This window comes from Mycteria americana, chromosome 9, assembly GCF_035582795.1.
Source record: "Mycteria americana isolate JAX WOST 10 ecotype Jacksonville Zoo and Gardens chromosome 9, USCA_MyAme_1.0, whole genome shotgun sequence".
In the NCBI taxonomy this organism is placed as follows: Eukaryota; Metazoa; Chordata; class Aves; order Ciconiiformes; family Ciconiidae; genus Mycteria; species Mycteria americana.
Genome location: NC_134373.1, coordinates 22,267,852 through 22,280,485, shown reverse-complemented (window position 1 = coordinate 22,280,485; position 12,634 = coordinate 22,267,852). Strand labels below are relative to the sequence as shown.

At 41.9% G+C, this 12,634-nt stretch overlaps 1 protein-coding gene across 2 annotated transcripts in view; it reads left to right on the top strand.

Moving 5' to 3' along the window:
- CERS6 (ceramide synthase 6) overlaps positions 1 to 12,634 on the top strand; it is a 138,807-nt gene that overhangs the window by 106,787 nt on the left and 19,386 nt on the right. For both annotated transcript variants that reach the window (XM_075511796.1, XM_075511797.1), the window contains 2 exons: positions 879 to 1,007; positions 5,240 to 5,346. In XM_075511796.1, coding sequence (XP_075367911.1) covers positions 879 to 1,007; positions 5,240 to 5,346 — 236 coding nt within the window. The remainder of the gene's footprint in view (positions 1 to 878; positions 1,008 to 5,239; positions 5,347 to 12,634) is intronic.

Genomic DNA, 12,634 nt, shown 5'->3' with positions numbered 1-12,634 from the left:
CTTCTTTCTGACCAACTTGGTTGGTGCCTTGCAGAGAAGAGTCTCGTCTCTGCGGGTCCTGTTCTCTCAGTAATCAGTCTGGGAGTCTAGGCCAGGCGGATGAGTCGTTCTCTCTGCTTTGCCTGCCCCTTGGCATGTATCTGGGAATATGATGTTACAGGAGCTTCACCGGTCCAGGTATTTTTCAACAGTAACAGTTACTTGCTGGCCAAATAACTCAGAGTTACTGATCTGGAGACGGGCTAACCTGCATCATTTGGGAGGCAGCAGATTAGATATGAGTAGGGTGAGCTGCACCAGCTCATCTGAAGACCTTTCTGACCCTGTTACAGCGTGAAGACAAGGCAGCTTCATTAAAAACAAACAAAAAACTGGAACTGGGATTCTCAGTTCTGTGAAAGCTATCAGTTGTGCTTGGCAGGTGACTGTCAATAACTCCTAGTGCGGTGGAAATCTGTTTCCCGCTCCTTTGTAGCTATTTGAACTCTTGTGAATGATGTGTTATTTTGCATATTATATGTTGCTTGGTGTATAAGAAATATGGTGTAATTTGATTTGTATGTACATATGCTTTTTCAAAGTAACTTCAGCCGCAAATGTTTACTTCATTAGGTTAAATTACTATGAACTGAGAAATACAGATATTGCCTAGCTTTCAATAATCTTTTCTCATTTTGTTAACGTACAGTGATTATTTTATTCAGTCTAAGTGAAATATATAGCAGGGTATTTAATGCGCTTATGTAGTAGGATCTTTATGTAACATAACCGTAATGCTGGGTTTAAAAAACATCCATCCATTTTTGTATAAGAGTACTGAATCTCACTGTTTGGTTCATTGTTTGTTTTTTTTTTTTCCCTACTTCTTGCTGCTCTAGGATTTTGGCATCATGTTTACACATCACATTGTAACAGTCACCCTGATAACCTTCTCATATGTAACCAATTTGACACGAGTGGGAACCTTGACCTTATGTCTCCATGATGCGGCTGATGTTGTCCTAGAGGTGAGATAATACATATATCATCAGTGTCTGTACATGGTATCCACTAGTCTGAGAGCTAGCATGTCAATAGGTGGAATCTATTTGCTATTCAAAACAAGTATTTCTTAAGTGAAAAGGCCAGTTCAAGATGGTAATGGTGATTAATATAGTGTATTTCCTTGCTGAAATATATTACACTTGTAGGAGTGTATGTTTGTGACTTTAGGCTGTTTTATCCCTTGCTAAGTTGCTTGTACAGAGCAGAAACTGGTAATGCATTGCATGCCAGGGAGGGTTACACACAGATTTTAAATATAACATGGTAAAGTGAAAAGCTCAGAGTGGCAAAATCTGGAAAGTGATAACTCTGTGGAATAGAAGCTCCTTGTTCTTGACCCCTGTGAAGTGACATGTAGGTCAAGAACCCTGTTTTCAAAAGAATCAAGGTGTGATGATTTGATTCTGCTGTGCTTTGCTGGGCAGAGGGTGCTGGACAACTTAGTGGCTGTTCTGTCCATGGACAGTGAGCTGCCTCTGGTCCCCAGGATTTTCCAGGTTCCCGTGCCTCTGCATCCAGATGCCAGTATTAAACAGTTAGCTTTGGAGAAGAAGGGATGATTGAAATTCTTGTAAGTCAAGATGGTCTGTAAGTTCCATATCAGCAATTTAGAGATGTTGTCATCCTGTGTCTTTATCAGTTTTTAGACAGCTCTGGGTGATGCTGGGATCAGGCTGCCTGTGAACTCTCCATCAGGATCAAACCAAAGTTAGTAACTACTTTGTCTGAAATTATTTTTTACTAAAGTAGTTGCAGGGATCCTGTTATGCAAGAACATAGTCTCACTGTGTGAGTCACCTATTGCAGAATCAAAATCCTGCCATTCTGATTTGATAGTGCTGTAAATCTGTTTTTATTTTTTAATCTTTTTTTAATCTAGAAGGCACATGACTTGCCTGAGATAGAAAGCAACAGAGAATCTGGATTTCTCCTGCTAGAAATAATTACCTTTTTACAAGGTTATTTTTCTGTTTTAGCAGTGTGTGTAGATACATTCTGCTAGCTGTGTGTTCACCCAAATTTTCTTCATTCCTCTTTTCTCGCCACCAGACAGATATACTTGACAGTGTTCATTCCAGATCAGACCAGTGCCTGTGGAACTATAAAACCACTGGAGAGCAGCTGTAATACGCTAGCTAAAACCTTACCTTGAACACAGTGAGATACATATTTTTTCTCAATTCCTCTGTTCATTCACTGGCTGAGACAAAGAGAAATTGCTGGTATTCTCATGTGATTTGCAAACATTCAGCAAATACACTTCCTCATGAGACACATACTTTAGTGGTCTTTCTAGTCAATTTGTTCAGTCTGTTCTGCCTGGAAATACTAAAGCCACTCTAAAGTGTAAGAAAGAGAATCAGAGCTCCTGAGCAGCATTTAGTAGGAGGGCCATTATGACTCACTCAACAGACTTTCTTCTGCTAGGGCAGTGGGTCACAGCCCTGGTGCCGTATGAGAGAAGATGGACTCCTACACACTGCTGACATTACTGAGGGGAAAGTCAGTGCAGAGGAAGAAAATTATCAAACTGCACAAAGAAGCTGGTAAAATATCTTGCCATGATGGGTCAGTTGTGCACCTGACCTGTTTTACATATTATTTGTAAAAATGAAAAGCTATTTCCAGAGGCCACTAGATTCTTTCCATCTACCATTTCATAATGAAAAATGTCCAGTGGGAAGCTGGAATGCAACATTTTTGCTGTTCTCATTGCAGAACATAGTATTTATTGGTAGGAATACTGGAGATGAAGTTTTTTTCATAGGTCTTAAGGCATGTGCAGGTACAGAAGAGTCATAGCAGGATTTTCAGGAATATATAGCTGTTCTCTTAGGTCTGAGTGAAAGTTATCTTGGATACTCAAAGCAGTCTAGCCACAACAGGACAGATCAAACGTAGACTCATTTGCTTGCCTAGGAAGCCATTACATTAGCTTAAGCTGAAATCTAGGCTACTGAGAGGCAACTTTCAGAATCCCAGCTAAGTTGTTTTAAGGGCTCTTGGGTGTCCTTGCACTGCAGTATAGCTTGTGGGTTGGAAACACTGTAACCTAACCTGCTGAAGCACTTAAAATTCCACCTATTTGGGGACCTTGAGACTTTTCAGCTTCAATTAATGAACACTGTGACAATTTTGATGCCAGTGTATGGATGTGAGTAGTTGCTGATTTGGTATGCTTCTGGTGTATGAGCCTCACATAGCTGACAGTTCAACCTGAATCCTTTCTGTCACGTTCCAGCTATCTCCTAACTCACTTTTCTAAAAGAGCAGGGAATGGACACTTTGGACCAAGGCAAATAGCTGCGCTGTAAAATAAATGGATTTAAATAGACTAGCAAGAGTATCTGGAAGAGCTGTGTTATTCAATTGTAGCCATGGTTTTTAAGCTTTCAAAATTGTGTTGTATTGTCTTAGGTGGCCCAATTTCATCCAACAACATACTCTTTCCCATTTTTTGTAGTCCTTCCTTATCAATATAATTTGTAGATTTGTTGAGAACTGATGACCCAACAACTGTACTGTTTTTGAGAAATGGTGTGATACTGCTGCAAGTTGCTATAGCAATATCAGCTCCACACACTATGAAACCAGCTTTTTTAGACTGCGACCATGGAAATACATCCAAAATTCCTATCTGAACTTTCAGTCATGTGAAAATCAAGGTGTTAGTAACTCTTCTGCTTTGCATGTTGGCACCAAAGTGTTCTGTTTTCCTTAAACCAGACTGGGAGTCTTAAACCAGTCTTTCCTTAAACCAGACAAACTGCTAGGAAACTCATTTATGTCCACTATAGAATATAGTGCTGATTCAGAAGGGTTATGTTTTCTTTGCAGCATTGGTGGCTTTCCTCATATTTTGTGAGCTTCCTAACTTGTTTTCTGTTAGTAAGGATATCCTTTATATTCAGATTTTGAGTGGAAACATTGCAGAAGTTATGTAACATCCAAAAGTGCAGGTTGGTTTTGACATCCAGATTGTCTGACATGAGCATGGAGCATTTTCAGGTTCAGTGTGTTTGTACCAAAAAAATCAGACAGGATGCAAGAGTGTCTCTCACCATTTTAGACAATTCTCTGGTTTGAATTCTACATTCAGAATCGTATTCTATATGTATAGTTGAGGTAATTTTGCTCCCTCAGCCCTCTGGAAAGTCTGCACAAGTAAGCATCTTCTCAATATGGGAACTGGATACGGGTCCCCTCAAGCAGGCTTTGAAAGGGTTCCCAGTGACTTAAGTGGGTACTAAATCAGGTTTTTCATGTATTTCATTGTGCAGTGACTCTCTGGATACATTGGACAGAAAGCATGAAGAAAGACTGTCCCTGCCTTGAAGCAAATGTTTTAAAATAAGTAACTGCTTACACATATGAATGCTGTGGAAGCAGCATAGATGTCTTAAAACAAGCTTGCTTGTACATGCTGTTTTCTTCAGGGAGAAGAGGGCAAAGAAGTTTCAGGGAGGATCAGTGTTCTAATGAGCGGTTTGAGTGAAGAGTAATTAGTAGACTCCTTCACTGAGGAGGAGTCAGAAGACTGCATAAAGACAAATGAGAGAAGCGTGTAAAAATAGGCGTAGGGCAACAAGTTGGAAAGCAAAAGTTGAAAAGAGAGGGGAAGAGAGCCTTGGAAAAAGATTTTAAGGGGAGGGGTATAATCTTAGAGGTAGAAACTGTTCTGTATAGGCCAGAAAGGAAGAAGAGATGCTGTAGGAGAACATAGGATATGGGGCACTATAGAGGATTTGAGACGAAGTTTATATATAGCGACACGAAAGTCAGAGAGCATGGGGCAGGTGGAATATGGATGGATGCTGAAAATGCAAATGGAGCATACTGGAAAGGTGAGAGACAGGTAGATAAAGAGGTTGGGGACAGGACAGCATAAACACAATGGGGTTCAAAAGGTTTAGAAGAGTTTTGTGAATCTGAAATTGTAGGATTTCAAAAAGGAAATTGAATGGGGAAGGAAGAAATGAGAGAGGTACTCTGGTTTTACACAGTCTGGGTTTTTTTCTGAGAAGACATTTTCCACCTGCATGGTGGAGAGGAGTTACGAGGTCACTGTGAGGTGGCCCAATGACAATGTTAGCAATTTCATAAAAAATTGATTTCTTCTTCTTACAGCTTATACACAATACAAGAGAACTCAGTTGTCCTCACAGAAGTAAACAGACATTTCTTTCTTTTACAGGCTGCCAAAATGGCAAACTATTGCAAGTGTCAAAAACTGAGTGACCTTCTGTTCCTTACATTTGCCATTGTCTTCATTGTCAGTAGGCTTGGCATATATCCCTTATGGTGAGTAAGCATATCGTTTTCCTCAAATGCTAAGCATCAAACAAGCTTGGAAATAACTATGTTGTAATTGAACACGATTCATTGACATTACTCTGTTTCCCAAAGCACCACGGAGAGTTTCAGACATAACCATGTGCTGAAATAGCCTATTTGCTAGAGTGCCGTTGTGTTTACTGTGTGCTAGACAAGAAATGTATGGGGCTTCTGCTGGTTTTAAGGTAGAAGTGTGTTGGAGACCACATAGGTTCAGGTTAGCAGTTGGTTGCCTGTGTTGGCAAGAAGTTGGATGAGAAATAAAATACTAGTTACCGAAGACACTGACTGGAGGCTAAGCTTGAGGCTAGGATCTTCTCATTAGCTTTCAGTGCACACTTTATGAACATGTTCAGCTTAAAGAAAAACACAGTGAGATAAGGAAAGTCTGGCCCGCTGAAATCAGTATAAGGATGTTATTGTCATGCAGATTGCAATACTGCAGGCTACTCCTTTTCCACCCCTCCTTTGCATTGGGGGTCCTGGAGAAGCTGTGTAATACATACAACTATAAGGTAGTTATACAGGTGTTACTGTAATCTCACCTCTTTCCAGACAAAGGCAGTTGCTTGCATGTGCACATACTCTCTCTTCTAGGTACACACGTGCATGCACACAAAAAGGACATAGGTGTTCGATTCTTTAGCTAGGGTCTTCAACATCCAGAAGGCAGCTGGCTAGTTAGGAAATACACTGGTGTACTTCAGTGTAGAAACCCATTCAAGTTTCTCTGTAACCTGTGCCCTATATATGAGGAGGGCTGGGAGAAGGTATTAGCCTCACTCTTTTGTGTTCCGGATCCTTCCTTTCTCTCGTATGAGCAGAACTAACCCCAATCTGTGTATCCCTATGAGAACAAGAGGTGTCTGTCGTTGCATCAGATGATAACAGTGATAGGTTTGGTTTTGGGAAGCACCAAGAATGCCAGAAATGTCACCCTTTGCAGAGTTTTATTTAGAGAGATTACCACCAAGCTCCTTATTTAAGCATGCAGAGGATTTACAGATTGCCAATATCAACCTCTCTGCCACAGTTTCCTTTCAAATCCTCTATAATGATATCTCTTTGGGGTTTTGTTAATGCAAACAGGATAAGACCAAGTTGCCCTTAGGGAGGTGAGTCATCAGCTCTGCTTGACAGTACAATGTAGAAGCCTCATTTAGCTTTTAATGACTCCAAAGATAATGTGATAATGCCTGGTCTCTACTGCGCTGTGAGTTGGTGAAGGACCATGACAAAAGGAGAAAATGGATAGACGCACAAACTGTGTGTTTAAAAATGCTTGTTATTTTTTCCAAAGAGCAATTATTTGTTTCTTAAACAGCTTTGCTTCCCTTTCCTCAGTCCTTCTTTGAAGCTAACTTGGCCACTCACTGAATTTAAGTAAATGAAGTAAGCTAGTTTTTCTACTTGCATGATCTCAGATAGGAAAAATGGTGGCAATCCTGCTCATAGGATTTCATCTGCCTGTTGCATTCTGGTTTATATTGAGAAATGGAGGGAGGACCCAATTCCACCAGTGCAATTCTGCAACTGGAGACTGCAGTACGTGACTCTGCTTCAGGGAAGGCTTAGTCAGATGATGACTGGATGGGTTCACAAAAGGGAAGGCAAAGGGGAAGTCATACTTGACCAACTTGATAACCTTCTATGATTAAATGACTGGCTTGGTAGATGAGGAGTGAGCAGTGGATATAGTCTACCCTGGCTTCAGTAAGGCTTTTGACACTGCCTCCAGGAAGATCCTGAGAGAGAAGCTAATAATGTATGGGCTACATGAGCAGAGAGGTGGATGCTCAGTCTGACTGATGGAGCTCAGTCTGACTGAACAGCCAGACCCAGAGGGTGGTAATCAGTGATATGAAGTCTAGTTGGGGGCCAATAACTAGCAGTGTACCGCAGGGGTTAATACTGAGTCCAGTCCCATTCAATATCTTCATTAATGATCTGGATGATGGGGCAGAGTTCACCCTCAGCAAGTTTGCTCATGTTCCAACCTGTGAGGAGTGGCTGATACACCACAGGGTTGTGCTGCCATCCAGAGGGATGGAACCTCAACAGGCTGGAGAAATGGGCCAACAGGAACCTCATGAAGTTCAGCAAAGGGAAGTGCAAAGTCCTGCACCAGTATATGCTGGGGGATGACCAGCTGGAAAGCAGCTTTGCACAAAAGGACCTGGGGGTCCTGGTGGACACCAAGCTGACCATGAGCCAGCAATGTGCCCTTGCGGCAAAGGTGGCTAACGGTATCCTGGGGCTGCAATAGGAGAGGTGTTGCTAGCAGATTGAGGAAGGTGATCCTTCCCCTCTACTCAGCGCTGGTGAGGCCACACCTGGAGTACTGTGTCCAGTTCTGGGCTTCCCAGTACCGGAGAGATACAAAGCTACAGGAGAGAGTGCAGCAAATGGTCACTGAGGTTGATTAAGGGACTGGAACACCTCTCACATGAGGAAAGGCTGAGACAGGTGGGACTGTTTAGCATAGAGAATAGAAAGCTCAAGACAGATATTATCGATATATATAAATATATGAAGGGAGAGTGGAAAGAAGACTGAGCCAGGCTCTTTTCAGTGGTGCCCAGGGACAGAACCAGAGGCAATGAGCATGAACTGAAACACAGGAGGTTCCATCTCAACATCAGGAAACATTTTTTCACTGTGAGGGTAACTGAGCACTGGCACAGGTTGCCCAGGGAGGTTGTGGAGTCTCCATCCTTGGAGATACTCAAAGGCTATATGGACATGGTCCTGGGCAGCCTGCTACAGGTGACCCAGGTCGAGCAGGGTGGTTAGACAGGATGACATCCAGAGGTCCCTTGCAACCTCAGCCATTCTGCGATTCTGTGAGTTGCCTTATGTGTTTAGCTGTGACTCCAGCATTTAAACCTCACTTTGTATTATTTGAAATGACAAAGAAGGAACTGCTGACTTGAAACTTTTGTTATTCAAACACAAACTTTACCAGATCACTGCTATGTGCTTGCCTTGCTGAATAGTCAACAAAGAGCAGATTAATCTTGTCCAGAGTGCACGATTTTGAAGGAGGTCATTAGTCTTCATACATTTAACTAGAAGCAGCTGCCCAATATGCTTTTTCTCTTGAGACATCTGAAAATCAGCAAGGTCAAGATTTTCCCATCCTTTACATCCTTACTATGGTAGTAAAGTTTTGGAAAGTCCACTCTTTCAACCTGAAGGGTTTAAAATAACACTGTGTGTTTATAACTGGAACTGAAGCTGAGAAATTGGAGGTTCACGCTGTCTTGAGTGATTTCTGTGAAGTGTTGCAGCCAAGTGTCACACTGTGCAGGAAGCCCTTGCTAGGTTTAGGTAAATTATAAATTAAAAATTGACATGGCTAGTGGGAATCAGGCATCATAGAGCTGAAGTCTGTGTAAGTGTCCCTAATACACACCTCATGCTGTCTCATGCTGTCCCAGAAGAGATTACCAGCACAGTGATAAGTTATCTAGCAAGTGTCAAAACCTGAGCCCTGCTTTACAGCTGTGGTGTTTTGTGCTAGTGTTCTGGATGTGCCCGTCCGTTCCCATGCATGGTAGGTGACAGCAGCACTTCCATGCCACTTTAGATTGAACCTTGTCTGAATCCTGCTCTACAGAGTAGCACTGGCCCAGTGTGCTGAAAGCAGGGTAAAAATCAAAGTGAGTAGATCTGGGGAAGAGAGAAAGGGAGGAGGGCTGCACAGTAGCTTCTGTTGTTGATGTCGGCTCCCTTGGTACTGAATATTGGGCTAATGAGGGCAGCAGGTTACAGCCATGGGTGAGGTTTGCTGCTGGGATGGAAAAGATCAGCGTAGACTTTTGAAGGCAGTGAAGGCAGTGGGACTGTATATTACGGGACTGCAGCAGCCGACAGTGTGATATGTGCTGCTCTGTGGTTACACTGGTGATCCCCTCTGCCTCTCCTCTCCCTTAATCAATGAAAGAACACATTTATTTATTTGAATATGCAAATGGTTCAGTGTGATGTAGATGATCTTTGATTTTTAAGACCATCTTATTTCCAGACCAAAGCCTTGATGTATGTACTCCTAATGGTTACCCTTACATACACCTATAATCACAGAGCCCGGCAGCAGTTTCATATTTTTCAGCTGTTCTGTGAGCATTGTGTGTGGGAGTCAGGGTTAGCAGGGATGAAGCATGGGACATATGAGCTTGTCTCTCTCAAATCCTTTTTCTCTATGAAGCAGCAATTCTAAATCTTCACCCCCATTAGCTTGCATGTCAGCAAAGATGAGTCATTGGAGTGGCAGCAGGCCAGGAAGCATAGTTTTGCTCTCCTTTGCTGAATATTCAAAATAGCAAAATTTGGTGCCTGATTAATATTACATAAATATGCAAATTTTTCTAGGATAAAAACTGAGAGGTATAAAACTGGTGTGCGTGTAATGTAAAAGGAAGACTGTAATTTATAAGAAAACTTCCCACACACAGGAAGGTGAATACCCAAGACAGGCTTCCAGAGATGTTGCTTATGAAGCACTGGCATGCTGTTGTGCTCTGGCTTTACACAAGTGCCATTTAATTTTGCATAAAGGTGCTAATAAAGAATTCAGAATGTATCAAATGCTGTTGTTTGAAGGTTGTTTAGCAGTGGGGCTAAGACAAAAGAAACTGGCAATTAGGTATATATTTAGCAGTCTTTCTGCAGGCATCTGGAGTTCATTTCAGCAATAATTCAAAAACCCCAGGACACTTTCTGCCTCCTGCTACTAAGTGAATGTAGGAGTAAAGCTGCTATTTTCACTGACAAGACATTTTGCTTGTGAAATTCTCTCACTTGCGCATAATCACTGTTCTAGCAAATTACAACATAAAACACAACTCTCCATGAGTCAGGGGGAACATGATGCCTTCTCAGGTGATACAGGATTGTAGGGAGAATGAAAGCAATCTCAAACCAGAGAATTGATATAAATTATGTGAGCCCTTGGCTAGTCTAATCAGGCTGGGCAAAGGAGTTACCTCAAGCCTTTCTTTATTTCAGTAAGCCTTGCAATTCCTGTTCCCCAGGCCTCAAATGCTTGTTTTTGCTGTAGCTACATGGACATAATCGGCTCTGTTGATAAAGGAATGGTTTGCTTTCTGCTGTTGTTTTGGTTTTCTTTCAATATCCAGGAAGGGAAACTCCATGGGGTCGTAATATTTATTAATCATTTTTTGAGGTGTGCAGAGGACAAACAGGCATCTTCCATTCCAGGAGACATGAGTGAAGAGGGTGATGCACTGCATTTTCCAGTCTTTCTTTACTCGTTGCTAGCTGCAGAGTTCATGTTGTGAGAACTGTGAAACTCCTCAAGTCTGGGCTGTACAGGAGACCCAAGACTACTCACTTTGCTTATTCTTCTGGAATACATGCTTTTTATGACAGTTTGAATAGTTTGACAGTTTTGGCAATTTGAATAAATCTGCTAATGCCATGAAGAGTTTGGTATCCGAAACTGGTTTCATGGAGTGATCATGAACCAGGGTATTCTAAGAGCTTCACTGGAAGAAAGGTGGTTGGTGTGGAGGGAGATACAAGGTTACTAAACCTGTTCATCATTTTAAAAAACAGCTTAAGGTAACTGCAGGCGAAGGTGTAACTTTTGGGTTTGAAAGAAGGAGAAGGTTTCCAGGAAAGCTAGGCTGATGTTTACCAGGTAAAGGCACCAAGCTGGGTAAATTCAGGTTCTTTCAGGTTGCTCTGACTAGTACTAGTATGCAGTTGGTTTTCACTACTTTTGATTATTTTTATAATCAGTTATATTTGTATGAGAGGTAGAAACACAGTGGGTTTCAGGGAGGTGTTGCTGACAAGTACTGCTGTCAAAAGGCGAGGAAGCAGGGAAACAGTGTTGGCATTCATGCAACGTGTGAGGTCTCAGCATGCACGTATTACATGTATACACTGACAAATGTAAAACCGTGGCTTAACTGTACAAATGTAAATGAAAGCCTGATTTAAGATGATTATAAAGAGCACAAGTCATGTTCTGCATGTGCTGTCCCCCAAATTCTCATCTAGGCAAATTTGGTATGATCCAGGTATTCTGTATGCCTTCCTGTCCTTGATCTCTTCAGACACTGTCAGTGCCCGGACTACCGTACCATGTTAAAAACTGTAAGGACAGACAGTCGACCACTTTGGTTAGTTGGTATGGTCTTGTTTAATGTCAGTAGGTATGTCTTAACTGGATCTTCCATTTATGAGTCTGTTTGGAAAGGTTCTGTCAAAAAAAAAGATGGCAAAAATAATTCTCACTGTTAGTGCATGTCTCCTCATAAACTGCAAAGTACAGTTGCTAAATGGGTTTTTTATGCCAACAAATCCTATATAAGCATGGGTCTGCCAGTCCTCAGAAGAACAACTTTGTTCCTTGTTATTCTTTCATTTTTAAAGCTCATGACAGTACACACAGTCTGGCTCATGGCTGATTTCTAATTGCCTTTTCATGGCAATGAGTATCTGCATGAACCAGACAAGCATGGCATGATCCTCGCCAAGTTAAAATTAACTTCTGTTCACAATGGTGTGCTGTAATGAGCCCTAGTTACTTATTACCAGTCTTTCTCTGATCTCTACATGACTGACTGAATAGCTCTTCCTGAGTTTCATCACTGGTTGAACAATAGCATGGGATATAGCCATGCTGTTAATGCACACACTGGATCTCCAGACAGTGATCCAGTATTGCCAGTTTGCACTGTTCTCTCTCCTTTCTTTTATCCTGGAATCAGCTTCTCTCTGAGGAAAATTGCAGCTTGAGTTACAAATAGGGCAGCGCAGAGCCTCCATGAGTAGCAGCTGCTGCAAAAATTTGCTGAACCTCTCTTTTTCCTAGCTTTGTTCTTTCTAGCTGATAGTGACTGTTTTCGTGCAGCTCTTAACATGCAGGGAAGTTGAGTCGTCGTCTTTCATGCTGGTTTTCTTTCCTGGCGCTCTCCTGTTCGTGGAGCATGTGTAGTGTGGGAAAGGCAGCATGTGGACCCCGGCAGAGTCACCTTGCTTCGTTCCTCTGAACACATTGGTAAAACAGAAAGCTCAAACCTAACCTTAAAAAGCATCCTGCTATGTCAAAGCAATACATAGGCACTAGTTAAAGCAAGAATCCTGGTCAGTTACTCGGCATAGTAAGAATTTAGGTAGCCAGATAAATCCCAACTGCCCAGACCTTCTCTGGACTCTGAGTGAACACAGTGTTTTGTGATGGTTTTAGTTACTCTCGCTGGATCCTGAAGTCAGTGAAAAT